We start from the raw sequence: 17,707 nt of genomic DNA, 5'->3' as shown, positions 1-17,707 counted from the left end.
CTGTTTCCTTTTTCCAAGGTTAAGACCAATTTAGGAATATAAATTTCATTCTAATTGTGCAATTTTTTTTTTCCTAAGGACGGATGGAGTGGAGGAGGAAATTGCTGAAGGCAAAAGGAAGATAATTCTGTATAAAATACCCAGAGACTGCAGTATTAAAATAAGAAGGCACATTACAAGTGAAATATCTGTTATTGGGCTATTTAGTGGTTGGGTCTAGTCCATGGCTTTGCAGAAACAAACAACAAAAGAAATAATGCAAAACTAGATGGAGACTGTAACTTTCCTACACTGCTGTTTGCTTTTGTTTCACAGTATAGTGTGTCTGGAAGCCAAAAACCAGGGAGGTGAGATTAGGGCATAATTTGGGTCTACAGGAAATGGAACATTGTTAATTATCTAACTAATGAATAAATAACAGAGTAATCTTTCTAGAAAAGCACCAGCAACAATGAAATAGGTTTATATTAATAAATGATGCAGCCATACAGATGTGAACTGTTTTAATAGAAGTTCAGGAGTGAACAAATAGTGGCTGAGATGAGAGAATTTCCAGTGATTAGATCAGGAGCATTCAAACCTGGGCTGCAGTCAGCACTTGACTATGAAGGTGCAGGTACAACATGAGCAATTTTCCTCTTCTCAGCTTGGACCTATCTCTGCAGTTCACTTAAATGCAACAGATACTTAAAAGCAGCCTAAAATGATGTGGAAGAATAAGAAGAAAGTTGCATACTCAGGCTGCTAGCATGCAGCTGGGGTCTCTGCTCTGGAGGAATGTCTGTTATGCCATTGCTTTGAGGAGGAAGATCATCTGGAATTCCTTGGCCTATCACTAGGCAAGTGGGGCAGATCTGAAGTCAGTGGAATTACCTCAGTGCAAAATTATCTGAAATCTTAGCCCCACAAATCAGCTATCCTGTGGAACAACTAAGTATTATTTAGGATGACCCTGAATAAGGAAGCAAATTAGCACAGGATGAGCTAGATCCCACTGAAATCCTACTGGAGAGCATAATATGTGGTTTAGGGCTCTACATCAAATATCTGGAAACTTCAATTCAAACTCACCTTAAAGCTCCACATTTTTATCACCACAGACAATGGGCAGTGGGATAATGTGCATGGAGACCTAATTTCCCACAGAAGTTAAAGGTGTAAGTAGGGGTTAGATACTACAAGAGGTTGAGGCCATGATAGATTCTATATTACTTCACCTCAAGGTGATGTGTTATTCAAAAGAAAATTCTGCATCTCCTGAAGAAGCTATTTATATACTGAGTGGTATATTTTGGATTACAAAGTCAGGCTCAACAGGTGAAATTAACTTCTTAAATTCCCTACCTGAACTTCTCAGTCTATGGCTTGCCTGCTTTTGTATAATCTCACAAATAATTATAATCTCAACATATTAACATATAATCCAAACATATCCTGTGCTCAGAAATCCTTCTCTTTGTTAAATGCAATAAAACTATTCTCTGCTTGTGAATCAAATGTCAATTAGAACACTTCTATTTTACCTCTCACTTGTCAAGGAAAAGATATTTCAAACTCATTTCAGAAAGAAAATATCTGGTAAGCATTTACTGAAAAGTTGGGGTTCCTTTCTAAATGAAGCATCACAGAATTACTTAATCCACTCACAGTTGTTTAGAAAGAATGATCTACAAGAAAAAAAAAATACTTAAAAAATACATTTGAAGTGTTGCCAGGACATACAATTGTAGGAACTCAGTTATGATAGCCTGTAGCATGGTATTATGAAGACAAATGGATGACTGTTGTTTATAATCATCAGGGTTTTCCAGAAGATTAAACATTTGAAAGCAAAACTTCCTAAGTAATTCCCTAGGAGATTTCATCATATCACAGAGCAGGTTCAAAAGCAACAGCTGATCTAATTCCAAAAGCTCTTAAACTCACTCTACATTCCAATGTATTCTTCCTGGTATTTTTGTAAGCTTGTTTTCTTCAGCCTCTGAAATGCAAAGCACAGGGCAAAAGACAGGCTGCAGTGCAAAGCCTGAGTGAACAGACTTGGGCAAGAGATCTGTGTGGAATTTGGGCAATTTTGCCCTCCCAGATGACTCTGGAGCACCAGCACACAGCCTTGCTCTTCCAGTTCCTCTGTATTCTTTGACTTTTCGCCTGCTCTCCAAGCATCTCAGACCTTTTGGATCAATTACCCTCAGTTTTTACACCTCCCTTGCACTGCTCCTCCACTCTCCTTCAGTCAGCCTGAATGTGACAACCTGGGGGGTGTTACTTATGAACAGCCAAGGTGCCAGGACCCCGAGGTTGAGTCCTGTCTCTGTCTTCTTTTAACAACTTGAACTAATGCAGAGTTTGATTCTACTTCATTTGTAAACCACAGCAAGTCAGTGGTTGTAAGCAAAATCAAGGATACTCTACATGTCCAGCTATTTACTGACATCCCTAAAGCAAATGAGGAAAACAGAGGTTACAATATTAATGTAAAATCAAAGAAGAGTTGTGGTAAAGAGAAGCATGATAAAAAAATGGATAGATGCCTGAGAAGGTCCATCAGCTTATGAATAACAGCATACACATGCTGACTTCAATCCCTCTTAGTTGAATCATGCTAATTTACATTAATTAAGACTCTAGCTGAGGCTTATATTATATTATAACCATTATTAGGACTTTTTGATCATATACAGTAGCTTATCTCAGATTGTGGATCAGCCTCCTCATATTTCACTGAGGTTGATAAGTACCTGAATGAAATTTCAGAGTCAAAGTGATGTTATAGTTCTCACTTTTTTCTGAAAAATCTTTGTCTTGATTCTTTACCAAAATACTGAAATACAAGGTGTTAACGTCAGTCATATATTTAAAGCAAGTCCAAAGGCTCTCTTATTATATTATAATCCTGCTTTATCAAAAATATACTACTGTGTAATGCTAGCATTACAAGCAATTATGGGATTTTTAATTTGGTTGGAGGCAAGGGTGTTGCTTAAGTACTGCCACATGTAAGCTCCCACATCCTCTTTCACACATGCAATAAAATCTTCTGAGCTAAACAGATTTTCTATATTGTTGTTATTTATTATTTAAGGAAAAGGAGCTAGGGAATCTACAACAGAGTTGTCTGTACTATGCTTTGAGACTGGGGTTAGTTTCTGGAGCAGTGAAATTTTATAAGAACCAGGCACTGGTGTCAGATTCTCAAAAGGAGGGATTTTCTGCATGTTGTTTATAACTGCTTCTGTTCTGGGCTGGTATGTCAGTAAAACAATTTATACTAAGAATATTCTCAGATGTTCCATCACTTATTCCCTGTTGACTAGGAAGGTGGCCTGAAAGACCTGAGATATGCACAAACTTCAGAAAGAAAAAATGTACCATGGAAAAAAAGCTTCTTTAACAGCAAGAAAAAGCTATGCAAGAGATAGAATGCATCATCTGTATTTTCAGTACAAGACCACCTGCAAGTGATAATGCTTGTATGAATTTTAACTAGAAAACCAACATTTTCTTGCAATATCTCATTTCCTTTTCCAAGCAACATAGCTGAAGTGTTTAAGTTGCTATGGTTACAGTGGGTTGTGTCAGACTGTGGATCATCATGATAGTGACATATTTGCACACACAGAACAAAGGCTGCATCTTTCCACTTCACCAGATGATTGGAGCCCCAAGTATTTCTGGGATTTTAAATTAATTGATGCAACTTGACATAACAGTTATGTAGGTGAAGAAAAAGGAAAACTTCACAGTAGTTCAGCTGTTCAGTTTAAAATCAGTTCCTTTGCAATGAAGCATTTTTCCAGTTAGAAGTTTATTTTAAGAAAATAAATAGTACTTTTCAACAACCCATATAGAACTGGAGTTTTTATTTATGCTTGAAGAAGAATGCCAAGATGCTACCTTGGCTCTTGAGCTATTAAAGGCACAGTCTGTTTCTCATGAATGAAGAGCAAAGAGCTGGCTGGAGAGATGTGTACTCTCTCCTGGTTTGATCCATTCTATTTGAAAATGTAGCAATCTTATCTTCCCACTGCACTGTGCAAATATTTTTTATTACAGATTGGCATCACATCCACCAGAGTACTTAGTATCTTCCATTTAGAAGCAGCCAAGTTGCCTCTTTTGATCTGAAACAGTTGTTAACTCTCAAAAGTATTTCTTTATATTAAAAAAATCAGAGAGATTCTTGAAACATTTTAGTGGAACCCTGTGTGAAACTAATTTGTAGGAAAAAACAAATTAATACGTGTGCAGGGTACAGGGAGAGAAAGGGAGTGTCTGTGTGGGTGTGCATTCTACCTTTCAGATATTCTCATCCAAATAATTTCAAGGGTTAAGAGCAAGATAGCATGCTAAAGTGATTCCAGATGGGCCAATATTAATATCTTTCTTTTCCTGATGAATGAGAAGGTATGACCTAGTTAGAAAACTGCTAAAATTACCGGCGCCACAGAGGCTTCAGCTGGTGCCCTACCACACAGATCTTTATCCTCACCTCTGCAATTGTAATGTTGATGAGCTGCTCGAACCTGGTGCAGGAGACGTTCCAGGGCCTCAGTGTGTCCCCTGTGCCGAGGTTCTCTTCCACTGTAGTCTTTCCAGTCTATTGCACAAAAGAAATAAACAGAAATGAAACACAAAGAAGGAGGAAGTTTTAAAATATTTTTTTGCTTCTGATACTTTTTGGCTTTAGAGGGGTTTTACATCTGAGCACACAGGAAAAAAAATAGGCAGTTGTTTTAAAGTCTGCTGTTGATACTTGTATAATGTTTCCTTTACCTTGTGCCAGCTAGGTAATTAATCATGATGATTATTAACAAAGAGCTCACAAACTGCTCCTAGAGGCTCCTGTACAGACTGACAATGGAGATTTCTTTTCAGTACATAAATGGCCTCTCTTGCTGTAGTGCTGTCAGCCTGTGCTGACGCTCAGCACCTCACCAGGATCTCACTATTGCTGCTTCTGAGTTTTGTTGAGACATCAGGAGGCTAAGTGACTCTCCTACAGCTATATAGGAAGAAAACCAATTGAAAAATAAAGAATGAGCATCTTCCTAAGCCCAGAGCCATCTCTGCAGCCAAAGAAACAGGCGCCGAGTAAAAACACTTCTGAAAATCTGCTCCCAGCAGGGGCCTGGACAAACGCTGGCAGCTCCTGCCCTGGAGCCCACAATCTGCTCAGCACTGCACTCGTGAGGCAAGAACCTGCCCTGTCTGGCCCACAGATCTTAACCTACAAAAGACTTTGTTTTCATTCCTTTGCTGCCAGCTACATCTCAATCTCTTTTCTGAAAAATAGACAAGTCTCATCACAAAGAGGAGGATGAAACTGTGTGGATCAGAGAGCAGCTTTTTAATTCCAGGCTTGACTACTTTCATGCTTTCATTGTAATGAGAAAACAGTTTCCTGACTCAAAGCAATGGTGGATCAAGGTACTAAGAGATTTGTCTGCAAGGGAGACATTCTTCCATCATGTTGGCATAGAGGCCACATACATATTCACAGCCACCAAAAAACAGTTTGCTCACTCACTAAATATACAAATCTAGTTTCTAATGCAAGCTTGGAGTCAAGCATTCCTTCCAATGAACTTGCTGTGCCAGGGTTATAAATATGCATTTGCTGCCATGTAGAATAGCAGCCCCATGAAAGGGTGGAAAGAAGACATTTGCTGTCCTGATAGCTTGTGGGCAGTTGGAACAGCTGCAGAGTGGTTGTCCTGAATGTTGGATGCTCCTGCAGGGATCAAGGGAGAGCTGAATTAATAGCTCTGTGTGGGGAAGCCAGTTCTTAGATCTCCATTGAGCAGCCAAGAGGAACCAACTGGAATTCCCCAATCTCAACGTGCTTTGGTGTCATCAGTGGCAGTGGTTCAAACAACCTCATGACTTCTCTATCCCAGTGTTTCCATACCTTTTGTGACTCCAGATTGCTGTCTACCTTAAAAATGACATGGAAATCAGACCAGTTTCCCTCATTGTCATGCATATTGCAACAAATTCAAGCAGAACGGGACAATGATACTGCAAGAGTACCACTTATCCAATCCTCTCCATTATGACTACTGAGAGTAGGTACAGCTTGCTTTATTTCCTCACATTAGCATGCAAATCTATTAACGTTTCATCAGTCTAATGAAAACAAGTGCTAATGCAATAAAATGAAAAGTTCCACTTCACTGCTTTAATCAATACAAAGAAAGCTGTAATATGCTGATCTAGTTTGGAAGTGAAAACTGATTCTTGAAAAGCAAATAACTATACAATGTGATTATCATAGATTAAAAATTACAAATGAAAAGCCATAGTCCTAATGGAGCTGAGGAAGCCAGTCACAGGTTTGGAAAGGAAGGCAGGTTTCTGGACATGTCTGGGACATTTTAGTGCTTATGGGCTAGATGCTGCCAATATGGGTGTGCACAATGGAGAATTTTACACAAAGGATGCTATAAGAATGGCCCAGTGAATGGGACCTGTAATGTCACAAGGCAGAAGAGGAAACTACAGATGATATATGTTTGGTTCTAGTAGTTCAGGTTTTGATCTGTTCATTTACTGACAAATGAAGTTTTATCTAGCAGAACTCTATTAAGAGTAATGAAGGTCAGAATACTTCTCATTATTCTTAAGTGTCAGTGACTATATGACAATGTTCTATTGAAGGACTGGAGAAGAATAAAAGAGAAGACAAATATATGAACATACCTGATTATTTGGCTTAGTTTTGGGGGTAGAAGGAGTTGAGTTCTATTTATTTATTTATTTCACTCCTAGATGGCACCGCAATCAAATAATGAGCCAGAATATTTGACTTTTTATGTTCTCTGAAGAGGGAGAAATTCTTACAAAGCAACCCCACTGATGAAACCAGGAGGGCAGATAAACTCAACTTACTTGAAGGACAAGCAGATGCAGGAGTAGATTTGCGTGGAGGTCCCCATCCTCTCATGTTGTAAGCTGAAACACGGACATAAAACCTCTGGCCCTGGGGATGGAAACAAAATGGAGTCAGAACTTTTGACTCAAAATCTTGGCTGTAATAACTGCAGACAAGTCCCTCTCAAAGATGTTTTCTTTGAAAAACCTGAATGGCTTTTAGCAGCATGACACGATGACAGATCAGCACATGGTACAAAGAATTCAGGACAGGTGATCTGCTGAGGGGTAACAGAACAGAACAACTCCAACTGACAAACCACAATCTCTTCTACCAAAGTGGAACCCTGGGAACTCTTACAATCACATCTCAGGAACAGGCACTCCCTTTTGCCTAGTGCATTTAACAGTCTCTCTACCAGAATGGCAGAAGTTTCATTTGGCTGCCACTGATTTCAGTTAGACCTTTATCACTGATTATGATGCATGAATCTAGGGCAATGGAGAGCACTTCTGAAAGTCTAACTTTTATATTGATTTATTTATGCTTTATTTATGTATATTTTATTTGTATTTTATATTGATATATTTGATTGCACAAATGGTTCTGAGCAGCCTGTAGGAAACAGACTTTCAAACATATGGTCAAAATTATTCTGCTTGAGAATCCATATGAATTGTTACCAGTTTTCTCCAATGCTGACTCAGTTCTCATCAGTATAAAATATTTATAAAAAATAAATAACAAAAATTAAAATGATTGCCAGGGACCTGTGTGTTCCTGCAAGAAGCAGAAGAGAAAGAACTGCTATTGGTCAGTAGAGTTAGGACAAGATCTTCCAGAAGGCTTTGTTCTTCACTAAGATTATCCTGTGATCCAGAAAACAGCAGCTTCCATTCCAGTGTTTTCTGATTTCCCCTAGGCATGACAACTTATAAAACACTTCATGATGTCTCCCTATTCATTTGTGACTTTTGGATTATGGATACCAGACCTATTATTATACTTAATGATTTGACCTTGTTGCTAAAAGAAAGGGGCTCTAGAGTTATTACCAACAGGCACAGTTGCAAATTATCAGTGTCTTTGTGTCACTGGGGTGATGAGGAGCATCAAGATCTAAATGAGTCATTGGATACTTACAGTTCTGAGACCTGAAATGGTGCACCTCAAAGACTGAAGATTATCCATGATTATTTCACCAACCAAAGGAGAAAAGTCTTCTGAAGAGCTCCATTCCACTAGGAAAGAAATAGCAGGTGAAAGCCAATTCAGACACCAGTCCAAATAAAGAAATCAAACTACTGGAATCACTCACAGGTTAGGAGTTCTCCCAGCAGTTTCCCATCCCATGTGGGTAATATAAGCTGTGTTTAACAATAATGTTTAGCAAAACTTCACACAATAATTAAATTATATCTCTCTGTGAGAGAGAGAGAAGTAAAATATTGCTCTAAAGCTTTTTGGGAAGGAAAGCTTAAAAGTACACTGCAATACAAGTTACACTGAGTCAACATTCTATGAACATTTGCCCAAATTTAAAGAATTTTTTACAGAGAGCAGTGGAAAAAAGTAGATTTGGACCTGCTGATACCATTTGGCATTTTATATATGCAAACCAACAAAAAGTACTGTTTTGCAATTGGATCTGCTAAGGTAGGCATGGGCAGAGAGTCCTTTTGGCTCCACAGGACCACAAAACACCTAGTCTGGACTAATTTGTATCAAAATACCCTCCTTGGACTAGACAGGACACTGACTGGAGTCTCTTTGGTTTCAGTGGGTTCTGGCTCTCTTGCCCAAGCCTTGTTCTGATGTGGTCAATCAAATTACAGAGCTCCACAGGAATCTATTAAGTTGTATCCACTTTGGAAGTGAATTAAATGGTGCTGGGCTGCCTCGTCCCTCCCAACCTGTCCAACAACCCAAATGACAACGGGTACCTTCACCCAAGTGCTCCCATCAACCAGTACAGATGGCTGATGGTTCCTAGTCCTGCTGGAGAGGTTATGGAATTGGTAGTCCTGCTGCCAGTACTCTTCCTCAGAACCGCAGTAATGAATATGTATGTAAAACAGACTGTGAAGAACTGCAAGGTGATTTTTAAAAAAGCAACTGGGGAACTGACGGCTGCAAGTAGGAAATCAGCCTCGTTTTCTAAAATTATACTTCAGTAATAATTGGTATCATGATTAAAGTTAAGGTTAATCCCAAAATTTTATCTCTGGGATTTAGTAATTTGTAGCTTCAGACTCAAATTTCCAGGAAAATCTATCAAAAAGTAGTAAGATTAATTCCTTAAATTATTCCACTGTAGACATGGGAAAATACCCATTTTCTAGATTTATGTCAATCTAGAGAATTTAATCTAAAACGTTCCCTTTTAGCTTCACAAAATAGCTTTAGATACTTTATTACTAGAGTCATTAATTAGGTCGTAAGGTATAGGAATTTTCATGTCAGGATGTGGAACTTTCATCTCCTGGCTGTGCCATGCTGATATTTTCACATGAAAAGAAAAAGGCTTCATATATTTTTTTTTTGTGCAGCATATACAACATTTAACTGCCAACACATTTTTCTAAAATGCCAAGTGTCAATAGCACAACTCCTTTTTCCTTTCTATCCTGGTTCCATCTTTTCTGTGATTGCAGTTTGTGCAATGCACAGCATGTTCAGCAACATTTTTGTATTTGCTGCAGTGAAAAGGGTATTGTTTTTTTTCTGTTGTCTTTGACCTTTTTTTAGTGTACATTTTTCTGCTTTTCCGTGGGTTTTAAATGCCTAATTACTGCCACCTCTAGTGGAATATCTCTCTGAACATTAGAAAGAAAATTTAGAGCCTGCTACAGTATTATGTTGTTGGATTCTGTTGACAACTTAATTCTATGTACTACTGAACTTGATGCCCTGTTGGTTTCCATTGTAAACCATGATTATCAGGGTTGGTAACTCCACTGTATCAAATCACTGAGGACTTTGTTAGAAACTTAGACATGATGCCTGTTTTCTAGAGGAATAAATTGGAGAAACCCTGTTTAAACTGCTGAACATGTTATCAAACAGGCTTGCATCACTTCAGATACCATTTTTCTTTTCAAAGGTTCATGTAAAGCAAGATATTATCACTCAGGACAGATTCTGCCAAGAAATCCTGGCTTCACTGAGATCCCCAGGCATGACCAACTGCTTCACAGCATGAGGGCACGGGTAAGGTTGCATTTTAGTCAGCACGAAACAAAAGCCAAGGGTGACATAAAGAGGTTTAAGCTGCTTTTAAGTTTTCCAATTTTTTAGCTGATATAGACTGGATATATGTGTGTGTGAATAAATATACACATACTTATAAACATTATATATACATACTGATAAACTTCACAATTGGAAAAAACCCTGCCTCCCAGTTTCAATTAAAAAAAAACCATAGCTGAAAAATAAATATTTTTTGAACAGCTGATTTGGAATAGTGCCTTCTTTCTCCCCTTGTTTCAAAGTACTTCTGAAAACATATCTACAGGAAGCACTGAAGCAGATCTGTCATAAGAGGACTTCACGAGTTTTGGAATTTTTTGCTTACTTTTGATTTTTACCATCTTTTTTCTGCATGATTCTACTGATTCAAGTGTGTAGAGATTGATATGATGCAGTTTTAAAGGAATGCAAATTGACTTAAGTAATTTATTATTAATTTTATATCTCCTGCTATACATTGCCAGATTTCTACCATACTGGTTGTCTAAAACCAGTACATAATACTCTACTTATTCTTTGGGTTTTAAACCTTTTAAAAATATGTGAATAGAAGTGTCCCTATTTTCTGTATGGGAAAATGAGGGCAAGGAGAATTAAAATGTTGTTCACACAGGAGGCTCAAAATTGCAAGAGAAACCCCCATGAACTATATTCTATTTATTAGCCAGTGTTACTCCCACTTTATGGCTGTGTGGGATATTTATAGCTCTTTCTAGTACCAATATAAAGCTGCACATCCATCCATGTCTTACCCTTGTGATTAAGGTGAATCTAAAAATTACATGACTTTGCATGATCATGAAGAGTTTCCTAAATCTTTGTCTACTTTTTGAGAGAGAGTTCTGGGAGAGATTGCTCTGGTCGTAAAGAAAAATATAAAAAATCAACCATTTGACTTCAAGGTACTTGGGACTTTAAGGAAGAACAAAAGGCCAAGGAACCTCAGCACTTGAACCACTGAACAGAAAAATGCTCAAGCATAAAAAAACCTGAAGATGAAGAGGATCCTTTATAAGAGCCCAGGAACAAGAGCTGGTCTTGTAGCCTGCACCAACTGTGCTGTAAAGGACCTGAAAGCTGTTGGGTGAATTAAGGATGGAGCATGTTCCAGTCCTGCTCTGAACACCCCAAAGGGCTGCTTTGTTGTGAACACTGAATGTCTTCGCTGTTGCGGCTTTCCATCTGACACTTCACGTTATGTCAGAGCAGGGTTTTTTGTGTGCTTAATATATTGGTGACTATGTGTTTTAATGAAGGTGCCCTGTATTCCAGAGCTAGCAAATGCACGATGTGTTGCTGCGGTCGCCAAGATAAGTAGTAATTTTTAAATAAACAGCAGTATAAACAGTTACATAAAACTCATGTAAATTGCTGGCACATAATTTTAGACTGGCCTAAGTTATGTAACTTGCTTGCGGCCAAGTTGTGTTTTTTTTTTTTTTAAATACTCAATTCATGCACTTTAAAATAAAGGGAGAAGTTTATTTTCACCTGTTTCTTTCCACTCCCTACATTTCTGTTACATTGAGCACACCTCAAACAGCCTATCAGAGCCTGACAGACAGAGAAGACAAAGCAAAGGCAGGAAATGCCTCTTCACCCTATTGCAGCTTCACTCTGGAAAGTGCATTCTCCTGAGTCAAGTAAATAGCCTGAGCCACAGTAGAATTTGCCACTCCACTTAAATTACTCCCTGAATTGCTGAGTAGGTTTAGGAGACTGAGGGATATGAGTTCTGTTGCTAAGCTGGGTCTGCAGGAGTTCTGGAGCTGGGTTTTGTTCTTGCATTTGCTACTGAATTACAGTGCCAAAGCACTGTGGAATTATGGTTTTTAAACCAGATCTTAATAGCGAGGATTCTCTCCCTTTTCTTCTCAGGACTTAGGCTGAAGGACAGTGTGATCTTGTGTTTCCAAGTGCCTCCAAACAAGTAGTTGCTCTGTTCAGTAGCTTCATTTGAAATGTAAAACTGTAAAACACCAGAGACCACTTCACACCATCTTTTTCTGCTTCGTGATACTTTTGAAAATAATTTTGCTAATTTACACTCCTGTTTGATTTAAGGATATTGAACAATGCCATTTGTGTGAATAAAATCAGGATGAGGTATCTAGAAGTGCAGTAGACAGCATCACCAGCTCAGATGGAGAATATTGTCTGCAGTATTTGGTCAGCTCCTCCTTGCTGCCTTAAACTGTTCTTTCCAGTCTGAATTAAGAAGGGAGCCCATTTGTGCAGATTTGGGTTCAGGCTTTGTTCATGCCTCTATCATGTCTGGAAATTCTCCAAAGAATGGTAGAAGAAAGGGAAGTCATACCAGCTGCATGGAATTGGCTGCATGCTGCTTGCTAAGACTGGAGACAGGGACAATATGAGATGAGCCACAGCATTTACAAAAGGGACAGGTGAACTTTTCACTTGTTTGTTTAGGGACACTAACTGGGATTTACTACATGCCTGAGGGACTTACACATATTGCTGTGCAAACACAGAAGTTAAAATAGTGAAGTCATGGCCTGAGACTGTGATTTGTAGATGCTACTTAAACTAAAACCTGAGCTCCTAACTGCTCCAAATACCAGTGTAGTTTTGAATCCCATAAATTATTTCAGTTATTTTGTAATCTTATTCAAGACTCTTTGTACTGGATCAGTAGAAATATCAATAAGGCTGAAGATGAATGAACAAGATGCAAACAAACAGCACTGTGACCACTTGAAATAACTAAAGCACTTCTCTGTTCTGGTATGAAAGAGCTACAGGTGGATTTCAGGGTTTCTGATGAGAACAACATTCAGAGCATTCCTAGACTATTTCCTAGTGAGCACATCTTCATTTGAAACCACTGCAAAGCTTCTCAATACTAATTTCAGATTTTTTTTAATAATTAGTACTTCACCTGCAGTAAAGCTGCTTTCCAAACAGCTGTGGGCTCCTTTATCGTTATGCCTGCTAAGAATAACTGATCATGTTAAATAACCTTTCCTGTGGCCCTGTTTCTGGATACTCCTTTGACCCAGCCCAGAATATTGTATTTTGTGTCTCAGGATGAGTGCCAAAGACACACCTTAGCTTGGTTGTGGTCTCACTAGTTCATGTTATTGCAAATCTATACTACATAAATGATTTATAAAATATTATTTTTATTGCATTGAAATAACTTTCTCACCAAGAGAAAATAATAAAACCAAACTGTTTTATCTCAAGTCATTTTTTCTAAGTTCTAGCAAGTATAAGAAGGAACTTTTTCCTTTCTGTTAGTGAAAATGATATTTCTCACTAACATTTTATAACTAAGAGAAAGTGACGTGTGGTTGCATATTGCCTTCCGGTGTGGGCCAGTGATTAAAAAGCTGCAGTGCATTGTAATACCAGGCAAGATTTGTGTCTCAGCCCTGCAATGACAAATATATCCCACTCTGGCTATGAAAAGAAAAGTGGGAGAAAATTTGTGTTAGAACTGTGAAGGGGATTGGGGAAGAAGTGGAGTTCTTATGCAAAAGCTTCACATCTTACAAAAGTATAACAAGCCTGGCTCCAATTCTGTGAATTTCCACTGCCAGTGGGGATGTTTTACTCATAGAATCTATGCAACCAAAGAGAGTGGGGAACCTTATGAATTTAAGGGCTGCTCATTTGTGTGAAGAATGAATGGGTTAAGCTCAGCTTCTCCCTAAACATTATACATTAAAATCTAAGTAATAATGAACAGTAAGGTAAAAGCAAACAAAAAAGTAATCACAATGTTCAAGACAAACCAGAACACTGCAGAGCACTTTGAACAAAGCAAGTAAATATACAAACCCTAATTCAAGTAATCTGTTTAAGGGGATTCTGCTGCTTTTCTTCTGGTTTTCCTGTAGTATATATTGTTAAACAGGGCCTTAGCTGCATAGCTGTGAAAGATATTTAATGCTTTTGTTTTATTACAGACTAATCCCTACAGTAACTTAGAGAGCTTTTACCTTTCCCTAGCACTGCAGACAGGTGTTGCAGGCAAAACATTCTCACTTTGGGGAACTGCTAATTTATTGCCCATTGACACAAACTTCTAATCATTCATTCAGAGGGAGAAGAAGGAAAATATAAACAATTAAACAAGCATTTAAGTGAACCACTTAAGTGAGCCTTTCCCAGGCTCAGCTTGGGCTGAACACCAATCCTCCCCCTTTCCTACTGCCACCTTCCCTTGTCTCCACTCATGACAGGGTTTTCCACAGTGTTTGGAGCAAGCCAGGCACCTCCTGACCACCTCCCACCCCTCTGGCCCCTGCCTGCTGAAACCTGCCCCAGAAACCCAACCCAATAGTCAGGAGTGAGCTCAGTGGGTGCTCATGTGTGAACTCATTGGGTGCTCAGACATGTGTTAATAGGGCACTCATGTGTGAACCAGCTGGGTGCTCATTACCAAATTAAATGGGTGCTTATGCATGAACTGATTGGGTGTTCATGCATGAACTCATTGGGCACTCATGCATGGAAACAGAAAACCCTGCAATTTATGCTCAGTGCATGAGGTAAGAGCTTGAAGCAGATCCAAAGGCTTGATTCCAAATTTAAATTCATTTATCAGTTCTGTGGGTCAGATCTAATTACTAGACCAGCATCAGGTTCTGGTCGGAGGGGAAAACTCTCTCTGTTTTGGACTCTCTGCTTGTAAATGGTCCAGAAAGTCCATGACAGAGCTGAGAAAACTTCAGACAAAGTGGTGAGCAGGGAAACTGCCACAACCCCTCTGAAGACATTCTGCTGTTTGAGGATCCAGTGAGGAAGCTTTCCCAAACCCATGAATCAAAAGATCTGTTAAAGACAGAATCTGAAAGTCTTGAGGCCCATAAGAAACTGACCATAAGAAATTCACCTCTTCTCTGCAATACCTATGAACTGAAAGCTATAATGCCCAGCCCTATACAAATAAATGTTAACAATACTTATTAATTCTAGTAAGTCCAAGCAGATGTAAAGGGTAAAGCAGTGTCTGAAACTCAGCAACATCATAATATGAGCCTTTTTTTCTTAGACACAAAAGACAGACAAAACCAGAGACTCTGTGTCTGGGTTTTCTCATAGCCACTCATCTTGAGCTGCTGTTCAAAATCCTTACAAAACACAAAGCAGGAGGAAAGAATGAGTTGAGTAACTGGTGTCTGATCAACTCCATTAGTTAATTACACCATCACTTAATGTGTGATCCATGTTCAAAGGTGGTTACATAACAAGCAAAAATAGAAGTTCCTAAAGTTTAAGTCCTACACATACTACAGAATTGACAGGACCTAGAAATAGAAAGGTTTAATGTTTTAACATTTATACATTTCTGTACTTGCTAGGCATAAAAATAGAAGTAAAATTGCAAAGTCCTGTTAGCTACCAAAATGTAATGTGCAAATAAAGTGCCCAGGAGACCTAATAAAATGCCATAAATGGATTCCTGTAAAAAATATCAGACCACACCTATTCAGCTGGATAAATCCAAATGTCTTACAAAGAAATGTATTATCTTTATTTATTTATTTATTTAATAGACTAAGAACCATTTTAGGGAAAGATAGAATGAGTTTCAAAATGCACAAAGAAACTCTGAATAATAAGTGATCAAGTTGAGTGCAGTATAAACTGGAACAGGATCAAGCAGTGACATCTGCTTTAGAAAGATGCATAGATATTTTATTAAAGCACTTCATTTTTGTCCCTAAGATTCACATCTACAACCATTTCTGTCCATGACTAGGTTTCTTCTAGAAATCAAAGAAAGCACAGGCTTGCTGTTTTCTGCTCTGTCACTGCTAAGTGAACAGTTAGCTGCTGCCTAAGTGGGGAAAAATATATAACAAATAATATATGTACTCAGGTTTTTGTGAAGGCTCTATTACAGTAGACAGCTCTATCTGGACCCAAACCCTCTGCACAGTTCTAGAGGGATCAGTGCAGGAAGCCTGCTAAGGAACAAATCCAAACTTGATCAAACCTGGGAAGTCAATTCTTGACAGACAACTCAAATACTTGGTTACAAAACATTTTGGGAAACATACAAAAGATAGGAAAACATATTTCCTATTTGTACATGCTCACAGGGACCAAGAGAAGCCCATACTAAATTATAAGATTATCTGGTTGTGAAAGAATTAGTAAAACATGCAGGACCACACAAAAATTGTAGCTATTTAAAAAAAAAACAAAAAACAACTTTCAGGTTTTCCACACTGAAATCATAGAATCATAGAATAGGCTGGGTTGGAAGGGACCTCAGAGATCATCGAGTCCAACCCTTGATCAGCTACCGCCACAGTCACTAGACCATGGCACTGAGTGCCATATCGAGTCGCTTTTTAAATGTCTCCAGGGACGAAGAGTCCACCACCTCCCCAGGCAGCCCGTTCCAATGTCTGATCACCCTTTCCGTGAAAAAATTCTTTCTAATAGCCAATCTGAACTTCCCCCGGCACAATTTAAGACCATGCCCTCTTGTCTTTTTGAGAGTTGCCTGGGAAAAGAGACCAACCCCTGCCTGGCTCCAACCTCCTTTCAGGTAGTTGTAGAGAGCAATGAGGTCTCCCCTGAGCCTCCTCTTCCTCAGGCTGAACAGCCCCAGCTCCCTCAGCCTCTCCTCATAGGATCTGTGTTCGAGTCCCTTCACCAGCTTGGTTGCCCTCCTTTGGACCTGTTCAAGGACCTCAATATCCTTCTTGAACTGAGGGGCCCAAAACTGAACACAGTACTCAAGGTGTGGCCTTACCAGGGCTGAGTATAGGGGCAGAATCACCTCCTTGGACCTGCTGGTGACGCTGTTTCTGATACATGCCAGGATGCCATTGGCCTTCTTGGCCACCTGGGCACACTGCTGGCTCATGTTCAGCTTCCTGTCAATCCAGACTCCCAGGTCCCTTTCTGCCTGGCTGCTCTCCAACCACTCTGTCCCCAGCTTGTAGCGCTGCATAGGGTTGTTGTGGCCAAAGTGGAGACCCGGCACTTGGCCTTGTTGAAGCTCATCCCATTGGAGTCAGCCCATCTCTCCAGTCTGTCCAGGTCCCTCTGCAGAGCCCTCCTGCCTTCCAGCTGATCAACACTTCTCCCCAGCTTGGTGTCATCGGCAAACTTGCTGATGATGGACTCAATCCCCTCATCCAAGTCATCAATGAAGATATTGAACAGGACTGGGCCCAGTACTGATCCCTGGGGGACACCGCTGGTGACCGGCCGCCAACTGGAAGCAGCCCCATTCAGCACCACTCTCTGGGCCCAGCCCTCCAGCCAGTTCCTAACCCAGTGCAGAGTACGCTTGTCCAAGCTGTGGGCAGCCAGCTTTCTCAGGAGGATGCTGTGGGAGACGGTGTCGAAGGCCTTGCTGAAGTCCAGATAGACCACATCCACAGCCTTCCCCTCATCCACCAGGCGGGTCACCTGATCATAAAAGGAGATCAGGTTGGTCAGACAGGACCTGCCCTTCCTAAACCCATGCTGGCTGGGTCTGATCCCCTGTCCATCCTGCAGGTGCTGTGTGATTGCCCCCAGGATGATCTGCTCCATAACCCTGCCAGGCACTGAGGTCAGGCTGACAGGCCTGTAGTTTCCTGGGTCTTC

General features: G+C 39.7%; 1 protein-coding gene across 1 annotated transcript in view; it reads right to left on the bottom strand.

The window, feature by feature from the left end:
* The window catches only part of ANKFN1 (ankyrin repeat and fibronectin type III domain containing 1), a 53,668-nt gene that overhangs the window by 20,352 nt on the left and 15,609 nt on the right, over positions 1–17,707 (bottom strand). The window contains exons 5-7 of the mRNA XM_030461921.1: positions 8,018–8,115; positions 6,892–6,982; positions 4,493–4,600 (exon numbers count right to left, since the gene is read on the bottom strand). Coding sequence (XP_030317781.1) covers positions 4,493–4,600; positions 6,892–6,982; positions 8,018–8,115 — 297 coding nt within the window. The remainder of the gene's footprint in view (positions 1–4,492; positions 4,601–6,891; positions 6,983–8,017; positions 8,116–17,707) is intronic.

Source organism: Calypte anna, chromosome 18 (genome assembly GCF_003957555.1).
Source record: "Calypte anna isolate BGI_N300 chromosome 18, bCalAnn1_v1.p, whole genome shotgun sequence".
Lineage (NCBI taxonomy): Eukaryota > Metazoa > Chordata > Aves > Apodiformes > Trochilidae > Calypte > Calypte anna.
The sequence above is the reverse complement of the archived record's forward strand: the minus strand, read 5'-3'. Positions and strand labels throughout refer to the sequence as shown.